At 33.9% G+C, this 22,109-nt stretch overlaps 1 protein-coding gene across 2 annotated transcripts; it reads left to right on the forward strand.

The window, feature by feature from the left end:
• The first annotated feature begins 6,919 nt into the window (after positions 1-6,919).
• Positions 6,920-21,301, forward strand: LOC145037083 (vacuolar protein sorting-associated protein, putative (DUF1162)). 2 transcript variants are annotated; one of them, XM_078985650.1, is made up of 35 exons: positions 6,920-7,360; positions 7,468-7,555; positions 7,637-9,666; positions 9,756-9,870; positions 10,075-10,818; positions 10,947-11,169; positions 11,257-11,711; positions 11,819-11,942; positions 12,043-12,167; positions 12,257-12,855; positions 12,924-13,029; positions 13,105-13,221; positions 13,334-13,428; positions 13,772-13,923; positions 13,988-14,046; positions 14,115-14,721; positions 14,806-15,083; positions 15,174-15,259; positions 15,331-15,417; positions 15,509-15,767; positions 15,863-16,267; positions 16,357-16,453; positions 17,122-17,450; positions 17,547-17,663; positions 17,871-18,038; positions 18,119-18,247; positions 18,341-18,430; positions 18,502-18,608; positions 18,689-18,837; positions 19,287-19,369; positions 19,457-19,552; positions 20,097-20,219; positions 20,314-20,397; positions 20,484-20,624; positions 20,804-21,301. In XM_078985650.1, exons 1-35 carry the CDS (start codon positions 7,080-7,082, stop codon positions 21,128-21,130), a joined length of 9,075 nt encoding a protein of 3,024 aa, XP_078841776.1. In that variant the 5' UTR covers positions 6,920-7,079; the 3' UTR covers positions 21,131-21,301. The 2 variants fall into 2 exon arrangements, with proteins under 2 accessions (XP_078841776.1, XP_078841777.1); XM_078985651.1 differs by having other exon boundaries at positions 13,991-14,046.
• Positions 21,302-22,109: the final 808 nt, after the last annotated feature.

Genomic DNA, 22,109 nt, shown 5'->3' on the forward strand with positions numbered 1-22,109 from the left:
AAGAAGGTTTATAACATTCATCAATTGTGGAAGGTTGTGATGTCTTGGATAAGACAAAGACCAACTAAGACCAAAATTATGAAGTGTTTTTGTTTTGATAAAAGCTACACTAACTCTTGAATATTTGTTTGTCAAGAAATGTTTTGATAAGAGAATCGTATATGTCAAGGAGTCAGTGGGAGTCTTAATAGTCTTGAAAAGTTTCAAGAACAAATCAAATAAACCTTTATCGATTATCACTAGCACACGAGTTGAGGTTTACAACCTATCGTGAAGACATTATTTTGTTTCTGTGCCAAACCAATCGATTTAATTATGCATGTGAGTCCTATGAGTTCTCATTTGAATGCATAAAAGGCAAGGACCTTGATCAATGGAAAGTACATTGATAGGAAAAGGTGAGCTGCTTAACTACTTGGAAGACATGGTGGGTAGCTGTGCTACCAACTGGCCTGTCACCTCTTCTGTTTAGAATTGGCACATTTGCAATAAGTACCTTTTGTCATTAGGCAAGAAATCAAGATTAAGAAAATTCGATCCATATAAGTTTGAATTTGTCGTAAACTTTGGATTTAACAAATTCACATGGATAGGAACACATACACTATTTAAATCTAAGTGTCATAAGATTTCCTCCTTCATGAAAATGATTGTGAGAAAATGCTTTCACTAAGAAAGATTTTAAAAGATAGTGATTGTAAAATTGCATTCTCGAATTCGATCATGGTTACGGCATCCCTTTCCATAATTTGAATTGTGAGGTTTGACAATTAGTCTTAATTGTTAAGACACACATATGAACTATCTAAGGCAAAAGTGTATAAGTTCAAGAAGCCTTGATAAAAGATTATCAAAGCACTAAGTATTAGAAACATGAACTTAAGAAATTCAATAAGTATTGTTTTTCTGAAAATTAAGATGTTTATGAATACATGTCGAAGCTAGTGGGAGCATAAGTGTTATGTTTTAATCATCATGATAGTGGGAGCATAAATGTTATGATTGTATGATTATTAAGGCACGTATTGCAAAGTTGGCAATATTAATTATAGAAAACAAGAGTTAAACCTTGCAAAGTAGTAAGGGTTATAAAGTTGTTTTGCTATAATTAAGGGAGAGAATATTATGCTTCATTTCAAATCTAAAGGATTAGGTTGTGGAATGTTAATAAATTTAGTCAAGGGTACATAGTGTGTTCTTAAAATTTCGATTATGATTACGGTATTCCTCTTCACAATTCGAATTTTGAGAACATAGCAAATAAAACATTATGCGTCATGTCCCATACGCTTCGGGTATAGGATCGATTGCAAATGATTTAATGTTTGACCATTCTAAAATTTTCCAAATGTCTAGCACATTTAGAGGGAAAAGGGACTAGAATCGGTTTTGACTAAAATAATTAAACAATTATCAAAGGACAATCCAAAGTTCGACGAGGATTGGTCGCTTGTTCTGAAAACTCCGTTGAGTTTGCTTGTTCGTCTACCGACAAAACCAAAGTTCTCAAAGCTAAAGTTGTTGTATACCAAAAGGTTCAAAATACTCCAAAACAAGTCTACATAGTACCAGGAGTCACTCCACAACAAACTGCAGAGTTAACAACTATGGTAGAAGGAGACAACGCTGGAGGATGTGACGAATTCTTCTGGTCGGCCCCAATAGATAACGCAGATGAGACGAAGGGTCTTTCTTAGAAAACTTCATGGAGAGTAAAAGGTAGATACATACCTGAACCACTAAATGAGCCTACAAAGTATGATGTGCTGAGCACAAGTGGAACTAAAACCCCTTTGGATGAACCGATGCAAACCACTAGTGATACTTCTTCGGCAAAAAGTGAATGTTGTGCCCATACTTCGAAACGAAAGGCCAACATTCACAGAAATCCAAAACAGGTGGCTGATCGAAAGCATCAAAGAAATCTGAGATATAAGAAGAATCTCTCAGAGAGAAAACATTTTTGGAATTCTCAAAATCCTGATTTTGTAAGGATAGAAAGGAAGTACAAATCTCAAGAAGACTCAAGGAATCGAAAGGGAAGTTTCGGTCCCTCGTCAGGAATAAATCAAAAGAGCAGTTTCGGTCCTCATCACAGCACCAACCGAAAGGATGGTTTCGGTCCTTCGACCAATAGGATCCAAAAGGGTGGTTTCGATCCATCGACTGAAAAAATAACCGGAAGGAGAGTTTCGGTCCTTCACCCATTAACAACCGAAAGAACGGTTTCGGTCCCTCGTCCAATAACAACCGAAAGGAGAGTTTCGGTCCCTCATCCCATGGCAACCGAAATAGAGGTTTCGGTTCCCATTCATACAAGTCTAATCAGAAAAACCGGGATTCTAAACTCACTCCTAAATTCAATTCTTCTCATCCGAATTTATGTTCCCCAATTACTTCCAAGGGAAAAGAAAAACTCTACCTTGAAGACAACATCAAAAACTCCAGTCCTTTTAAACCAACAAAAATTAAAGTTTTCACCATTAAAAGAAAAGATGAAATAACTTTAACTAAACACACATACATGGTTGATCTTTCTCTTACTATTCCCTTTCCTGTAAAAGGCTCACAAGGACCCAAGAAACTTTGGGTTCCTAAATCTGCTTAATTTTTTGCAGGTTATAAGTGACGAGCAATTTGACGAAGAATGGTACATCGATAGTGGTTGCTCGTGTCACATGACAGGAAGGAAGGAGGAACTGAGAGAATTTCGTTCTCTCAAAGATGGTGGGATTGTAAAGTACGACAACAACTCTTTTGGAACTATCAAAGGCTATAGAATGATCACTAATGGCGATTTCTCTATAAGGAAGGTAGCTTATGTTGAAGGACTCTAACACAATCTCATCAGTGTATCATAGTTGGTGGTTGGTACTGGATTAAAAGTATCATTCGACGATGAAGGCTCAGGAATTGTCGAGAAGAGATCAAACAATATTTTGTTGAAATCAAAGCGAAAAGGGTAGATGTATCCTTTGAACCTCAATCCAATTAGAGGTAAACCAGCTGTATGCTTACTGACAAAGGCTCACTCTGATGAAAGCTGGTTATGGCATAGAAGACTATCTCATCTGAACTTCAAGGATATCAACAAGTTGGTTTTGGGTGATCACGTTCGAGGTCTTCCAGTTCTAAAATTTGATAAAGAACATCTCTGTGCAGCGTGTGAAATGGGAAAGCAGAGTCGGCAGAGTCATCCTTCTATTATCAATACTAAGGTAATAGAACCATTAGAGTTATTGCATATCGATCTATGTGGTCCATCGTCCATCGAAAGATTATATTGGGGTTGACTAATATGGAGATTACAGTAAGAGGTGTGAGAAAGTTTCATTGTTTTAAGGAAGGAAAATGTTTCATGTGGAGATTATTGGTGAATGATTACTTTTGTGATGGCGATTTGCTCCCATGATAAGATTGCTTTTGTGTATGCTAGTTAAGAGGGAACAACGAGACTCTCGTATATTTTATGATGTTATTATACCTGAAAACAAATTTCCAGTAGTACTAACCTGTGGTAAGGTTTCACATATTTTTATTTCACCTTGTTTATTTAATATAATTTTCAAATACTTAACTCAAATATATTTTTGTATTTATAGATAATTTCTATGTTAATCTAAAGGGATTTTTAGTTCCATAGTGAGAGGTATCATTGTCTTAATTGGCATCATGTTAGTAGAGTTAGATGAAAGAAACAAATTAGTTGACTTTATGCATTCACTTGTTCGCAATGTTAGAGAACGGGCATTTAGTGTTTTTAAAAATAATATAAAAAATTATTTTTCAAAATATATACCAAACTCTATTGATATGTCATGTTGATTTCACATGCATGTTGTAGACGAATGAAAGATATGGTGATGAAAATCTTCAAAAGGGTTTTCTTTTGAATATGATGAATTAGGATGAATTGAAATGCTTCAAGTCGTTAGAGACATTTGTAATCTTGATACCCTTAAAGCGGTAAAAGTTAAATTATTAAAAATGTTAGTTTTTTATGTTGAATGATACATTGGGTTTTATAAAAATGTTGATTAGTATATTAAATTTGTTTCATTTTATGTTTAATATTGTATAGAAGTGTAGAAAATTTATAAAATGTTTTTTTAAAAAGTTTTTAAAAGCTCAATCAATGTTTGTATATGAATTTGTCTTCCCTAATACCTCAAACTTAGAAAGTTCTTAAAGGATAGTTTTTTTTTCTTCTTCATGTTACAAGTAAATAAATAGTCCCAAGTCAAAACTGCAAAAAAATGTGTCAACATTGAGTATATGATTCTGCCATGATTAAGACCACCAACGAAGTCCAACCAGTAAAAGGTAATAGAACCATTGAAGTTATAATATTATTAGAAATCATTTGAAAAATCATGGGAGTTTCAAATGTTTGTTGTGAAAGGAAAATGATTCCTTTATTGGTCCAAATTGATCCAGCCCTGGTTCAACTCAATATACCCAACTACATAATTTTTTTTCTAACTGAAACACGGTTTAAACTTGAAAAAATTCGGTTCAAAACCATTTTTGGAATTCTAAAAGTTAACTGGATACTTGCCAATATAGATAATCTCACCAAATAATACTTTCAAAGTCCTATAAAGGTAGGCATGAGGAAGTTCTCATGGTTTGGTCACTTTGAAACATTTCACAACATTTCCTATTTATAGAAGATGAAACATTATCTTGTTTACTCTCACCATCGATATGGGATGAAAACATTGTAATAAAACACCCTTTCTTGTTTATAGAATATTATTTAACTTATTTATAATATTATTGTAAAGAAATTGAAAAGTCATGAGAGTTTCAAATGAATGTGGTGAAAGGAAGTTAAATAAGGGGGTTTCAAATGCATGAGATTAAAAAAAAATGCTAGCTTTATAAGTATGTATGATAATGATACTAAATTTAAGTTTCCTTAGTAATAGTAACTTTTTTTTGGGTTTAGGTTTTTGTCACCAATGTTTGTTAAATTTGACATTTTTTGTCTTTGAAGTAAAAAGTTTTACATTTTTAAGTTTTGATTAAGTTTTTATATCTTTAGTTTTTTGTCACAAATCTTTAGTGACTTTAACATTTTTCGTCCTTACAGTCTAAAATTTTATATTTTGATGTTTCTGTCATAATTTTTTAGTGACTTTGACACCTCTCAACCTTGAAGTCAAAACTTTTGCATTTTGACATAAAAACACACAAAAAAACAAACTCCTTTAGACGTTTGCCACCATATTTTTCTAACTTTGACAACTTTCAAACTATAGCCACAACACTTTTTATTTTTTTCGATCAATGTTTTTTATTTTGATTGTACACTTTTGACATCTAATTTTAAGGGTTATCGATTTTCTTCTTTATTTATGGCTCATTTCTTTTATTATTGGCCTAGGATAGAAGCAGATGTCCAACGGTGATTTGTTGTGTGTGCTTAATGTAGCCAATGGCGGAGCCACAGTGTAATAAGGGGGTCCATGGACCCCACTTGAAAGTTGATATTAACCACTTTTACTAAAATAACCCTTAGCAAATTCATGGTTTCATGAAATTATCCTTTTTGGCACCCATTTTTGCTGAAAAACAACCCTTAAAAAATTATTTTTTTTACTGAAATTATCCCTTTGGCACCCACTTTTGCTGAAAAAACATATTTTTGTAATACTTTTAACAAAAAAACTCCCAAAGAAACCTCAAAATTTCAGATTTTTTTTCTAAGTTCAAATTTGTGTTTAATTTTCATATAATATGGACACTAGTAATATTTTTTTTTGGATCCACCACTATATGCAGCATTGTCTTTCCTTGATGATTCAAATCAATAAGACAAAGAGTTACTAATAACTATGCAACATTGTCTTTCCTTGATGACTCAAATCAATAAGAAAAAGAGTTACTAATTGCTGTAGTTAGGGCCTTTGCCAAAGAAGAAAGACTAACTTTTCCGATTTCTGCTCTAGAGCCGAGAGAAGAATGCACACTGCCTTGCCTATCCTGCCTAAAGAAATTCTAAGATGTCCCTTGCATTATTACAACCTTCTTTTTTGATATCAAAGATCAGAAGCTACGTGAAAATTATATACACTTTCAACATATCTTTTAAAGTTTGCCGATTTTCAACTTCTATGACATAGTCCAAAAGCGACGAAGCTGCGTGTCCTTCTCTAATTTATACTTAAAAAGTGTTTGTTATAAGTTTACAACTACTTAAAGATTATTTGTTATAAGTTTACATTAGTACATAAACGTCTTTATATGAGATTCTCTAGATATAACACACGATCCAATTTAAAATATTAGATTTTCTATATTGCGTCAATAAAAATGTCAACAAATAAATTTTCTTAAGATATTTACATCATAAACAGCCAACTTAATAACCACTCAAGTGGCTATCTATCCTAGTTGTCGACATAAGAGATTCTATATGTTATGACTATTTTGGAGGTATATACTAGTAACATGTTAGGGTGTTACATGTGTGTTAGCTCTCATATATAACTTATTTTATTTTATAAATATATTTTAATTATATATAATATTTTAATATTTTGAAAATGTATTTAAGTTAATTTATTACCTTAATTTACAAATATTTAAATCCAAATTTTGTTATATTAATCGCCACCTTAGTGCCTTACCTACAAAATAAAAAATTATACAGATAAATGAACATGTCAGTTTTCTAGTCATAAATAATAAATGAGATGCCTACAATAAGAAAATAATCATTTGTTTAATAAAATCGGATAAGATGTACACAAATCAATATAGTCTTCTAAAAATATCTTATCTCATTTTATTTATATCATTTAATTCACATATAAATAAATAACTTGATAAAAAAGAAAACATAAATTTTCGTCGACATCGAAAATAAAATAAATCGTATATTAATTTTATTTTCGCAATCCATGCCCTTTACTTTCAACAAACTTCACTTTCAAGCCCGCGAAGACGAATTCGAAGAGTAACAACCATATCAGAATCTGAGAAAGCTTAATCATCCATACAATCAGAAAAGCTTTTCCAAAAATGGCGTTAATCTGTTCATTTGAAAGAACCTATTTCCAGAACTAATTGCAATGTTTATAACCGACTTTATTAAGCGCAAGTTAGAATCAGTGTTGCAACCATGGCTGCTGCAAGAACCGGAGTTGGAACTCAAGTTAGGGTTTCTTCGTTGTTATGGAATCGCCAAGAGCCTCCGCTTCAATACTTCAGCACTGAACGAGCTTCTAGACGATTCTACTGGCTTTTACTTCACCGACTTCAGAATTGATCAATTGACCCTCCGGATTACCAACTGGTCAGCTCCTGCATTCAATTGGGAAGTTCAAGGTTTCCATATCACTATATCGCCGAGGTATGCTATATACAAATGTTTGTTTATGTATTCATTTTCACTTATGTAGTTTGGATTGTTTTCGTTTTTTTGTTCATTTATTTTCGCAATGTCGCTTGACGTGGAAGGATAGTGGAGGGGAGGGGAAGCAGCCGGGAACCATCGGAGGTGTTGTTGGAGGACAGGAAGAAGGCTCTACGTGAAATTGACCCTGAGGTATTTCGTTTAAAGTTCTGAATTTGGTCTCTATTCCATAGCTTTTATCATATCGTCTAATGACTTTCTGATGGATCACAGGGTAGTGAATTGTTTGATATCATTGAAAAGCTTGCGAATATTTCCCCATCAAGGAGCCAGAAAACTTCCCTCCCAAAGCTTATCCTGAATTATTGTTCCTTACAGATGACTGATATCTATCTACAACTGCAACATGCCATCTCAGATGACTCCATTGCATGCTTGTTGGAGATAGAGGAGCTCAATGCAGGCTCTCGACTTGTCAAACCTCAATCTTTCCTCAGAGGGTACGTCAATTCACTTATTGTAAATCCTAAAGAGAGCTATTTCGATCTTGAAATCAGAGGTTTAAAGATAAGGTTGAAGAGCCATGATCATTTTAGCCCAGTGTTTTCTGCAACCGACATCATCTGTTCCTCAAAGTTGAGTGATCTTCAGTTGATTGAGCTCAATTGTTCAATTGAGGAATTACTGTTTTCATTTTCTCCAGCAGATATCTCCGTTTTAGCAATTATTGTGAGGGAATCATCAAGAAAATCCCCATCAATAAGAAACGGAAGACAACTCTGGAAAGAAACTGCAACCAGAATTCGGTCATTGATCTCAACACGTAGATATTCAATGCAGAAATTAGTTGGTGTAGTTATCCTATGGTTGCGTTACGTACATGCCTGGGAGAATTTGTTTTCACTGATCGGATATTATCCTATGGACATAATGATAAAAAGATCAGCTGTAAAGATGTCCAAAAACCAGATGTTTTCAAAAACTTTTAGGCATCAATGGGAAGTAATTTCTGAAATTGAGAAAGAAATACCTGCTCCAGCTATTGCACTTGCACGTCGAGTCATCAGATGCAGAAAAGTCAACCATGGTGTTTCAAGCAATGAGGAGGTTCAAATCAATAGGTACTTGGAGTATTTTCAAAAGATAGTCCAATTACTTTGTCTTATATGGACTACTTTGTGTAGCATGTTTAACACAAAAAAAGTGGGAGTTCTTCCAATAGATTCCTTCCCAAATCTTTGTTACAGACTAAACTTGGGAAAAATTTCCATCACCATTTCCCCTGATAACAACACTAAACATAAAAAAGCTGTTACAGACAGGAGGGTTTCACCTTCACACCTGGATCTACTTTCTTTCTGTTTAATATTTGATTCATTTATCCTTCTTTACAACGAAAATATCTGTGAGAGTCATTTGACTTTCTCCTGTGGGGGTGTCAAGGTTATAAATGACTATGAATATTCTTCTAAAGGACACAAGAAGCCTAAAGTTCTAGACTCAGAAGCTATCTTATGGAGTAAGCCTGCTCTTGTTTTTAACCAAGATAGAATTTCTGCCTCCCTCCCACTTCTGGAAACCATTTTAAATCAAACATGGTTGGATTGGAAGACATCTTGTGCAGAATTTGGTGAAATTACGAATGAGACCTTGAAAGATCCCTTCATTCTCTTTGAGATGAAGCATTTTTTGACAGATCAGGGGGAGAGTAGCTTGAGTCATCGATTTACAAAATGTTGTTTGGCAATGGGGCAATTGGATTTCTTTTTGGGATATTCATCAGCATTATCGTTGACTCTACTTCTTAGGCAGATACAAAATGCTTTCAGTTTCGAGAAAGTACAAACTTCTACTCCAACATTTGAGGCTCCATTAGTGAAAGTCTGGGATTGTGATTCATGTATTGCTGAAATGGAAAAGGAACTGCATAAAGTAATACCAGAAAAGCTTATTGAAGTTGGAGTATATGTAGTTGGTCCTCGAATCCGAGTATCACTGAGAAAGGATAGTTTGCATAAAGCAGTTGATGATATTCACCTTTCTTTTGATTGTAAAAACATTGAACTCTTGGTGTCACCGAGTCTATTAAATGATTCAGCAACAGAGTGCATGCATATGATGGAGCTTCAAGTGGTTAACATGGCTAATTCCAATAATGGAAGCTACCAGTGTCAAGGGCAAATAAGGCTTGATGCGTCTTTAAAAATTCATGGTATAAATGTTTACCTTGATGACTCATCTGAAGTCCAACACTCCAAGATTATAACATTAAAGCCAATAACAGTTCAACTTTCAACACTAAGGTATGGCACACTTCGTTCTTGTTTTTCATTAATTTTTGGGTGTCATTGTGCTTTATTTTTTATTAACTTTACTTTCTGTTGTATGACAGGAAGGATAATTGGTCTCTTGGAAAAAGTGTAAGTGCTTTCTCTGCAGTCCTAAATGGGAATGCTTCAGGGCTCTCTGGTCTAATATTTGTTGATGAAATGTCTGTTTTAGTCGAGGTGATTTCCCCTTCATCTTCTTATTTTTCTTCTTCTTCTTCTTCTTCTTCTTCCCTGATATCTTAATTTTTCCTGTAACACCTACAATTTCTTCACTTTTCCATGATTGCTTATAACAACTTTGAACATTTTCTCTGAATTGAATAGAACTTTTTGTTTCTGTGATGAATTATGTTGACTCACTCGATGTTTTTTGTGTGACAGGTGGTTAATAGTTTGATCTTTGCTCTATCAAACACATTGATCACAAGCAACACATCTACTTTTAGAAATTCTAATTATTTTGATACTCAAGAGATATTGGATGTTAGTTCTGGAAATGAGATGCTGATGAGTTCAATTACTGGAATGCCCTTGATCATTCTGAACACTCTCTATATTCTTAAATGCACATCTGAAATCCAGTCAGTGGATATAGTCATTCACAAGTCAAGGAAAGTCAACGCCATAGAGAATCAAGTCACAATCTCCGAATCCTTTATGAGCCAGAATCTGTCTGCAAACTTCTTGCCTGATAATGGAATTCAGATTACTCTGCAGAAAAAGCATATGATGCTCTCATACAAAAAAAACCAAGGGAAAATACAAGGGGTTGTTGATTTCCTTGGTTTACGAGCTGTTATTTTCAGATATGCAAATGATGATGTCATGAATAGGTCTGATCTCCATAATCAGTTAGAGGATATATGTGAATCCTCAGTTTCCAATTGCAAATTGAATTTATCTTTGACAAATCTTCCCAATGAATCATCATTATCCCACAGAGCAATTGGTAGTTCTACTTCTATTTCAAATACTTGTTTCAAAGCAGAAGTTTCCTCCACTGAACTTTATGTGGTAGGATGCCCTTTAAAGGATGTAATAACTGGAAAACATGAGTCAAGTAAGCTTGAGATATCACTTTCTGTTGAGGGTGGCTTTCAGAAAAGCATCTCTTGCCATTGTCAGGTGCCATTCTCATGACTTACTTCTATCCTTTTCTCTCACATTTGACTTTAATATCACTTTTTTTGTCTACTATGTTGATAAAATGGAAGAGTTACTTTATCATGATGTTGCTGACATGGACTTGACAGGGTGGCATTATCTTCCTTGAAACCACATCAGCTGTGATGTTCTCTCAATGTGGAGATTCATACATACGTCGTGTCAAACATCTATTTCCAGTTTCCCATATTGCAAATGTCACTACACTTGAAGCCTCTCCAATCCAAGAGTCACAAACTGCAGGCATACCTGAAGATCTTACCATGCATCTCTCTCAGTTTTATCTTGCCTTAATTGGTAGAGATGAATCTGGTACCTCTCTCTCTCTCTCTCTCTCTCTCATGTTTTCATATTTTACAAATATAGGCTTAACATGTTTTGGTGATGGATGCTGTGCAGGAAGACTTGAAGAGCTTCTGTTTAGTGCTGACATGGGTTTGGACCTTAAAGTTGTGAATATGAAGAAAAAGTTATCATTTCGTCTTCCTCAATTGTCAATTCTTTCTCGAGTTCTTCAAGACTCTATCAAACATCAAAACAGTAGAGTTCAGATTCCTCTTAGGTCTTCTAGCACAGATCCATCTATCATTCAAGCAGCATTACTTCCAACAAATGATATTCATTCTGTAGCAAATGATGCAAGCAGCTCCACTTCTGATTCGCGTATAGAACTATCCAGTGAAGATTCTCATCAAGATTCTGAAAACTACATTTTGAGACAGTTATCTTGTTTCATAGCAGCTGAAGAGCCTGTAGCAAGGGACTCTTCTGATACATCAAAATCAACTCAACCTTGGGTTGGCAGTGGTTCTATTTCAGGTTTTGATGTGACAATATCATTGTCTGAGATTCAGGTGAGAATTCAATTATGCATCTTTTTTATTTAAAAAATTAGAGAAGTTACAGTAGCCTTTTTTACTTTAACCTGATGCTTATATGGCATATGCTATTGTGTCTCCAGATGTTGCTTTCAGTTGCTGAGATTTCTGGGGTCTCCACAAAAGAAACAACTTCCACAGTGCAACAAAGGCAATTGCATAACGAAGAGGAACCCATGAGAAACCTGGAGGAGATGATCCAAGATGGTATTTTTTTTTTCTTTTTCTTATTGTAGTTCACAAGTTTATTAGTTATTAGTTATTACCAGAAACTCCATTGACAAGTTTTGTGCTTCATACATTATAGGCAGTATCATTGCAATCCAAGATGTCCATCAGCATATGTATATTGTGGCAGAAGGTGAAGATAGAAATTATCGTTTGTCTGGTTCAATGCATTATTCACTTGCACCACAGATGGCTCTTTTCAAGGTTTGTAGTTGACTAATTATGACATGAACAAGTTAACAGCATCACTCTATTGATTCTATTAATGAAAAATTGAACCCTTTTTCATTCAGGTGAAGTATCATTACCAAAAAATATGGAAGTCATCATACCAATGGTTTTCATTGACCTCATTGTATGCCAAAGATGAATCAGGGGAACACCTGCAATTAAACTGTAATCCCAGATCAAATTTTGTTGAGCTTTCCAGCTCAAGTAACAGTGGAACATCACTTTGGAGATCAATGCCTTGCAAATCTGCAAGTTTTGAAGATGATAGTGAGCTGGAGTCCTACAACAATTCAGAAAAAAACCTATTTTACTTGATCAACAAGAAGAACAATTGTTCTATAGCTTTTGTTGAAGGGGTTCTAGAGTTTGTAAGCATACCTGGAAATCCATTCAAGTTTAAAGTATTTCAGGATCTTTCCCTTGCCCATGATCCATTATTGCTGGATGAAGGAAACTCAGTTTCACCCTTTATTGATATCAAGATTGACAAAATTTCTGTGACAATATATCATGAGCTTTCAGATACAATCGAAAGGGTCCCACTTCTCCAGATGTCTATGGTTGTTCCTGAATTTATAATACAGAAATCACATGCTAAAACCAGGGTGATAACCAAACTTGTAACTGAGCTATACTCGTTTGATGCAAAGAGGAACTTATGGTATGTGTTTATATTATTTTTGCAAACATATATTCAGAACTATTTTCTTATTTAGCATTCGAATACAGGAACACGTTTCTGCATCCAGTTGAAATAAACATTTTCTGGAGATCTAGGGTTCAAACCCATGGTGTTTATGGAGTGCCTGTTCATTTCTATGCTAGAATTAAAGAGGTAGGCATAATGATTACATAATATTTTGCATTATATTATGGCATACTGAGGTATTATCATATTGTGGATTAACAGTTTCGTGTATCAATAATTGAGCTTTCACTGGACATACTTCTGTTTGTGATTGGAAAACTGGATTTGGCTGGTCCTTATGCAATTCAAAGCTCTGTGATTCTGGGAAATTCCTGCAAGGTGTATAATAATTACATAATATAATGAGTTTCTCTCTCTTTATATGTATCCAAACATGCATTTTATGGTATGAGATCTTTAACATGAAATTATGTTGTTTTCTAATTGTCAGGTTGAGAATCAATCAGACCTAGTCCTCCTTTGTCAGTTTTCAGATAAACAGTATGCTAGAATAGCCAGAAAACAGTCCACAACTGTTTTCTTAAGGTACTTTTACAGTTTTACTGATTAATTAATTACATTTCCATGGAAAGAAGAGAATATATATATATATATATATATATATATATATATATATATATATATATATATGTATTATAAAGTGTTTGGATATATATTACACACTTTCTAACACTGGAAAGAAGAGAACATGGATACCACTGACATGTGTGAATGATAATAAGGAAAGAGGTAGATTCATAGAATGCTATTCTATATATCATGTGTTAATAGGCTTATATACAATCACATATATATTTGACTTTCACTACAAAATTATTGTATTACCAATTTACCCTCATTCAACATTATTTATGTTGTATGTTCTCAGAAACTTGGCTTTAGACCAGCATCCAGACTCAGAAGCATCAAGTGTCTCAATCCAACTTGCAGAGAGAGGAGACTTTTTGACATTTCCAATTAAGTTTTCACTCTTAAAATCTGGAACATTTGCTTGGAGAACACGCATTGTCTCTAAAAATGGTTCGTAGTCACTTTTATAATAATTGTTTGACCAAGTTTGACTTTTATCTCTGATGTATTTCAACAGATTCAAAAGCATTTCCTGGGCCATTCATTATTGTAGACATTTCATGGAAATCTGAGGTATAGTTTCTGTTAATGTTGTTTTTATAAAAGACTACATTTCTCTTAATGTTTCTAATTTCTTGTAGGATGGTTTATCGATTGTTGTCTCTCCCATATTAAAAATCCACAATCAAACTAACTTCCCAATCGAGCTCCGATTTCAAAGGCCTCAACAAGAGGAAACCCACCATGCTTCCTTAGTAGTTAAAGCAGGGGACACCATTGATGATTCCACAGCAGCTTTTGATGCCATAAAAGCTTCTGGTGGATCAAAGAAAGCATTAAGATCTATGAGTGTTGGTAATTTCATATTCTCTTTCAGACCTAAAGTTTCAGAAGACTCTCCAAGTTTCAACAAAATGGAATGGTCTGATGAACTTAAAGGAGGAAAAGCTGCACGTCTCTCTGGATTATTTGATAAAATAAGTTACCATGTACGCAATGCTTTTCCACTCGAATCAGAAAAATCTTCCTTCAGTACAGCTCGTGTTCCTTCAGAATCAAAAACAGGGGAAATCGATGACTTACACTTTTTAATTCAAAGCATCAAAAAAGATGTTCCTATTTTACAACCTGATGGATCAAAAGCTTCAGCAGTTGCACTAGTGGAACAAAAGGAAATCTTTATTCTTCCAACTGTTGAGATTTCTAACCTATTGCAGTTAGAGATACATGTGGTTTTAACTGATAAAGGTAACAACTAACAATCATACCATGAGATGTCGACTTTTTTGACTTTTGACTTTTGACTTTGTTCCAATTTTGATCATGTTGCAGATCGCTATTTGCCCCAAGAGAGTGAAAACATGAGCAAACAGGCAACTATTCCTTGTGGTTCAAGTGTGACTTTATATGCTAACCCTGAGGCAATGTTCTTTAATGTTACCTTAACTGCATTTGGATTAACTTGCAAATCTGTAAATTGTGGTGATTGGGCTAAAAAGTTACTGAAGAAGAAAAAAGGTAATCAAAACTTGGACATGGAGTTAAACTTTGGTGATGGAAGGTATTTTGGTCTTTTAAGTTTGTCATGTGGACATAGGGGCATACTGGAGGTATATATAAATAAATATATATTTCTCTCTTTTTCTATATTGCCAATACAATCCTCCATTTCGAGAGCTGATTCATGTATATTTCTACAGGCTGCCATATATACACCATATACACTCAAGAACAACACTGATTTTGGTTTATTTTGTCTTGCTCCAAATCAGAATCCCTTATCTAGGTACTTGTTTATTAGTATTCACCTTTCAGTTTCACCGCATTTATTTCATTTAACACAATATTTTTATTCAGAAATGAAGTTGAGGAACTTTCTTCTCAAGGATATTCAAAGCTAGGAGCTTTTCTGCCTCCTAAGTCAACAAAATCATGGTTCTTAAGGTAGTAGTTAACTAGTTATCCATTGATACTAACTCTTTAGTCATTTAGAATTGTAAATTAAACTATTTCACACATTCATTCATGTCTTTAGAACAAACAAGGTGTCCCTGAAATTAATGGATGACAAAGCAAATGAAGCTCTGCTAGATTTAGATGCAGTCTCAGGTGTTACAGAGATAAATCTAGAAATGGAAGAAAAACCAGGACTCATATATATTACAAAATTGGGTGTTTCATTACATTCATCAATTAACACACAAACTCCATCACAAGTAGTATCTTTGACTCCAAGATATGTATTACTAAATGAATCAGATGAAGTGATCACTATTCGTCAGTGTAACCTAGAGGTATATATATACACACCCTTTTTCGCTTCTTGTATTATAAAATTATAATATCCATTATATGCTAACATTTTATATTTTGATTAAACTATGAGAAGGATGACGTGGAGTGTACGACAACTGTCAGTAGTAAACAGAGAAAAGCTTTACGACTTTGCAACAAAACAAACAAAAAGAGGGAAACTAGCATTTTTGAGAATTTCATCAGAAAGCATAGAAATGGTGAAGATGATTCATTGCTGTTTATTCAGTTTTCTCCAAATGAAGCTGGATTAGGTTGGTCAGGGCCAATATGTGTTGCTTCAATGGGGAGATTTTTTCTAAAATTTCCAAGATCTATAAAAGAAAAAGAAAACCAAGAAAATACACAAGAGTTTGCTGTTGTGATTGTTTCTGAAGAGAATTCGTCTCTTGTTTTACGCTTCCACAGACCACCTCATATGAATTTGCCTTATAGGGTTGAGAATTGTTTGCGTGATGCATCAATAACTTACTATCAAAAGGTAAGAACATGAATATTGGATTTTTTTTTTTTTTGGATCAAACTTCTTCACATGAAGGACTCAGTTTCAATCATGACTAATGTTTTCAGGGTTCAACAGAACTAGAAACTTTGGGATCTGGAAAGCAAGTTAATTATGTATGGGATGATTTATCTCTTCCTCATAAGCTAGTCATCCAAATAAGTGGTAATTTCTTCTTTCTCATTTCGTGTAACACCCTATTATAAAATACATTTTTTATAATATGATAAGTTAGATTAAACAACCGTATTTATATCTATCTACATAGAGTTTTCCATCATTTAAAGCTGACATAATCCACATTATTCATTACTTTTTCTTTTAACTTAAGAGTATGTAGCTTTTAATTCAACACTTGTATCATCTTGTGAAATTGGATTCATATTTAACTTTAATCCAACATAACGTTATAATTTCTAACAGGAATTTACTCATGCATCAAGCTATCAAGTTAGCCCCAAATGGGTATAAAATAAACCCTAACTTTACTTGACATTACAATTAGTTTCATACATTGAAGGAGGAATCTTCCCTTTAAATCTTGTTATCCTTGCCAATAACCAACATTTACATCTTAATTACAAACATACATCAATCAAGAATCATCTTCATTTTTCAAGCTCCATAAACCCCAATTTCAACAACGAAGTTTAAATGTAGAAGAGTGATTTAGATTCTTCAAGTATTTGATCCCAAGATTTCTAGACATCAAAAATTTTAATGACAAAAATGCATCAAGATTCTTCTTCATTACTCAAGCTCCATTAATCCTAATTTCACCAATAAATGTTCTTTCTTGAATATCATCATCTTTCTTACCCTTGTATTTGTAGATTTGCATCTGCTACGTGAAATTAGCCTGGACAAGGTGCGTGAATGGAAACCGTTGTATAAAGTCAGTCAACGTAGAGCATTAGGGTTAAATTTCCCTTTGGATAAGAAGAAGACAGGAGAAAAGGGTAAAATGTCAAAATTGAGTCACGTAAATGAGATGGATATGGTGAATTTGGGGTATGAAGTTTATGCACATGGCCTCACTAGAGTTCTTAGAATTTGTGAACGTAATGACAGCAGAAAACTAAATAGACAATTCTACCCTGGTGCTAAAATTACATTAAGAGTCTCTAGATTTTCTATCCACTTCAGTGAACGTGCAAAACAGGTTAGTCACACTTTTATTATCAATAAAAAAAAAATGATACACATAAATTAATAATATCAAATTCTAATATTTTCACATATAAATTGGTTACTGAAGGAAGAAGAGTCAGATGAGTCACTTGTCTACACACCAATCATTGTTATGCGGCTTAATAACATCAGTCTGGATTCCATGCTTACTGATCAACAAAGACTGAATCAACTTAGGGTTCAGGTATCAAAGAAACAATAATAAATTACCAAAATGGTCCCTCTTCTTTCTGTTCTTACCATTTTTAGTCCAAAGTTGAAACCTTTCTCCTTGAAATAAGACCAAAATCTGAAAGTACCAGGAATTTTGTGCTAAAAACGATAAAAATTAGAAAGCGTAGGGACTAGTTTTGTAATTTACTCGAGAAATAATTATATATTATTACTACAGTCTGTGAGTGTGGATCAAAAGTGGGTAGGAGCTCCTTTTGCTGCTATGCTTCGAAGACATCAAACTGGATTCTCAGATACATATGACAACATGCTTCGTGTAGTTCTCATTTTGCTTCCATCAAGCTCTAATATCAGACAAATAAAATACTTATCCATTGTTCTTCAGGTAAAACAATATTCTTAGATATTTTTTTTAGTACTATCATCTTTCGTAAAATAATTTTTTCAACTCTTTTGAATATGTAGCCATTTGATTTGAACTTGGATGAGGAAACCCTGATGAAAATTGTCCCTTTCTATAGAACATCACTCAGTGATCCAAATACTCCTAGTCAGCAGTATTACTTTGATCATTTTGAGATACATCCAGTAAAGGTTTTATACTAACCTCCATATATCTCTACTATATCTCTGATTCTTTTTATAAAAAAAAAAAAAATTAAACAACATTGTTTACTTTTCTTGAAGATCATAGCAAGCTTTCTCCCAGGAGATTCGTATTCTAGCTATAATTCAACACAGGAGACAATGAGATCTTTGTTGCACAGTGTGATAAAGGTTTGTCATAAGAATTATAAATCTTATAATTTGTAAGTGGCTAATATTGTTTTTATTTATTTATTTATTAGGTTCCTGAAATAAAAAACAAGACTGTAGAACTGAATGGTGTCCTGGTTACTCATGCATTGATTACTATACGTGAACTTTCTGTCAAGTGTGCACAACATTATTCATGGTGAATCTCATCATATTCTATATTTGAAATTAAAATTGATTTATTTTCTATCTTATTATCTAAATATTACGTTTATTTAGGTATGCCATGCGTGCAATCTATATAGCAAAAGGAAGCCCATTGCTTCCTCCAGCTTTTGCTTCAATTTTTGATGACTTGGCTTCTTCATCCCTTGATGTCTTTTTTGATCCTTCAACTGCTTTGATCAAGCTTCCTGGTCTCACCTTAGGTCTCTCTTAATTTCACTTTTTTACTTTTCACCATTTCTATTGTTATGTTTCAACTTTTATTATTTTCTTATGGATAAATTACAAGAAATAACATGTCAAAATGGTCTGAAACTTTTATATTTTGATCGGAAAAAGCAAAGTTTTAGGGAGTAATTGCTAATATAATGTTTTTTTCTACTTTTTCTTTTTTGTTATTTTAACTATTGTTCAGTGGGTAAATCGACAAAATATAATAGTTTCATGGGTAAATTATTTTACCCTGATATTAAACCAGGGGAACAGGGGAAAATGTTTTTTTTTCCTTAGAAGATCAAAAAAAAGTATAATGGTTTACTCACTACAGAAAATAGTTAAGTGACTAAATCAATAAAATTATAAAAGTACAAATGTTTTATATTTTGTCCTTATTATTTAGTAATTTAAAGTTGTTTTTGGTGAATGCTTGCAGGCACATTCAAGCTACTGAGTAAATACATTGATGGTAAAGGCTTATCTGGCACCAAACGTTATTTAGGTGATCTAGGAAAAACTGTAAGTTCACTTCTTCTTTCTTCTTTTTATTTTATTTATTTATTTTTTTCAGAGCTTCTAAAGTTTATAGTATTTTTGATGTTGCAGGTTAAAACGGCTGGATCAAATATACTGTTTGTTGCTGTGACTGAGATATCAGATTCAGTGCTGAGGGGAGCGGAAACCAGTGGTTTTGATGGAATGGTAACCTTCCTTCCTTTTCTTTTGAAAATAGAGTAAATTACAACTTTGGTCCCTGTGCTATATATATTTTTTGACATGGTCCAAAAACAATTTTTCTTGCTTTTTTGATCCGTGATTTTGTTCTGTTTTGGATTTGGTCCCTACCCATCATGCCGTCCAAAACCAAAGTTTGTAAAATGACCATTTTGCCCTTCATATAGAGGGGCGGCTGTTCATGTATGTTCGTAGATGTTCTTGTGATTCTGTTTTTTTAGGGGGGGGGGGGGGGGGGGGAGTAAATGATTAAAAACTATTAAAATAGGGGCAAAATAGTCATTTTACATGGGTGTAGACCGCATGAGATTGAGGGGTAGGGACCAAATCCAAAACAAAAAGAATTTACGTGGATTAAAAAAGCAAGAAAAATCGTATTTGGACCATATCCAGGACAAACACTATAGCATAGGGACTAAATATGTAAAATTTAGTGTTCTTATGTTGGAAGTTGAAAGTAAGGTAAAAGGATGACCATATTTTATGTTATGACATATGATGATGCATGTAGTTTGGTGGGTTTCAACAAGGAGTACTGAAACTGGCAATGGAGCCTTCCGTATTGGGTAGTGCTTTTACAGAAGGTGGCCCAGATAGAAAAATTAAGCTTGATCGTAATCCCGGTATTGATGAGGTACCTCATTTTATATTTATTTATTTAATTATTTATTTATGGAAACATGGTTTTTGGTGTTTTATCGGAATATAATATGCTTTGAATTTGACAGTTATATATAGAAGGATATTTGCAAGCTATGCTGGATACATTGTATAAACACGAATATCTCAAAGTCAGAGTCATCGATGAGCAGGTATCAGTAATATTATATCATCATATCATATCATATATCATATGTTAATTTAATTCCATTTAAAAATGTTGTTTTGTATTTTATAGGTTGTTCTAAAGAATCTACCCCCAAACAGTGTTCTGATAGATGAAATTATGGATCATGTGAAGGGTTTCCTCATCAGCAAGGCATTGTTGAAAGGAGACTCTTCTTTCTCTCATCCCTTACATCACCTTCGTGGACAAAATGTAAACTCTACACTCTATTTAATTATTCATTCCTCATCATAATAAATCCCACCCTAAAATTAATACAAATTTATGTCCCACCCCACCTAAAAAGGTGGGACATGATCTCTTGTCCGTGGAAAAGACATAAATGCCCTTCAAAAGCTTGTACGACATCTGATGGTTTTTTTTTTTTTTAGGAATGGAGAATCGGTCCAACGATTTTGACTTTGTGCGAGCATCTGTTTGTGAATTTTGCAATCGGGTGGCTGAGAGAGCAGGCGGGTGATCTGACGGCTAAAATCAATTGGGGGGACAGGTTTAAGGGGGACCCACCAAAAGAAATAGTAAAAGAAGAGGAGAGTAGTAAGATGTCTGTATTGAAATGGGGAGTTGGGAGGTTTGTGTTTGCAGGTATGGTTGCATATATTGATGGAAGGTTATGTCGGTGTATACCTAATCCTGTTGCAAGGCGTATTGTTAGTGGTTTCGTCTTAAGTTTTCTAGACAAAACTCGTGATAAATGATTTTTTTTTTTTTTTTTTGAAATGTATATGAAGAAGATTTACATTAAGAATGTAACCTTGTAAAAATGATGATACTAAATTGAACATCATGTTTTTTTCTATGTTATATTTGCATAGGTTTCAAATGTATATTTATACGATGTCAACGCAATAAAAATTGTTTGTACAAAAGGTGTAAAGTCTAATCTAGCAATCTTGAATTATTTTATTTTATTTATTTGATCTTTTAGATATCAAAAGTAAACTAATCACTCGAGTAAGGAGGTATGGGTATTAAAAAGCTTTTTGCTTTGCATGGAGATGAGGATTCCTTGAAGGCACATTAGCTTTATCAATTAACGTGTTAAGATCATAACAACAATTTATAGAGAAGAGGGTCACTTTGATTTTGCCATAGCTCGAGACTTTTCAAATGTCCCTATGATATCTTACGTTGATTATCGGGTGCTTCTATGTTGCATCCCAACCCCACGCCTAGACCGCTTGACACGGCTCAACGTGATTTTTTGGGTTCTTGGTTCTCTAATGAAGAGATTCGTGATGCGGTTTGGTCTTGTGGTAGTGATCGAGCACCAGGATCAAATGGTTTTTCTTTTCGCTTTGTCAAGAAGTTTTGGGAGATCTGTGATCGAGCACCAGGACCGAATGGTTTTTCTTTTCGCTTTGTCAAGAAGTTTTGGGAGATCTTGAAGGAGGATATTTGCAACTTTGTTGATGAGTTTTTTGACACGGGTGTGATTCCGAACAAGTGTAACTTTTCTTTCATTAATCTTATTCTGAAGTCGGATAGTCCCTCTACTATTAATGAGTATAGGCTGATTAGCCTAATTGGAGTGCAATATAAAATTATTGCAAAACTGTTAGCAATAATTTAGTCCCTATGCTATAGTGTTAGTCCTTGTGATTGATGTTATTGTTAGTCTGGAGCAGTCAACTTTTGTTAAAGGCAGACAAATTCTAGTTGAGCTTTTGATGGTAA

This window comes from Lactuca saligna, chromosome 3, assembly GCF_052625555.1.
Source record: "Lactuca saligna cultivar CGN05327 chromosome 3, ASM5262555v1, whole genome shotgun sequence".
Lineage (NCBI taxonomy): Eukaryota > Viridiplantae > Streptophyta > Magnoliopsida > Asterales > Asteraceae > Lactuca > Lactuca saligna.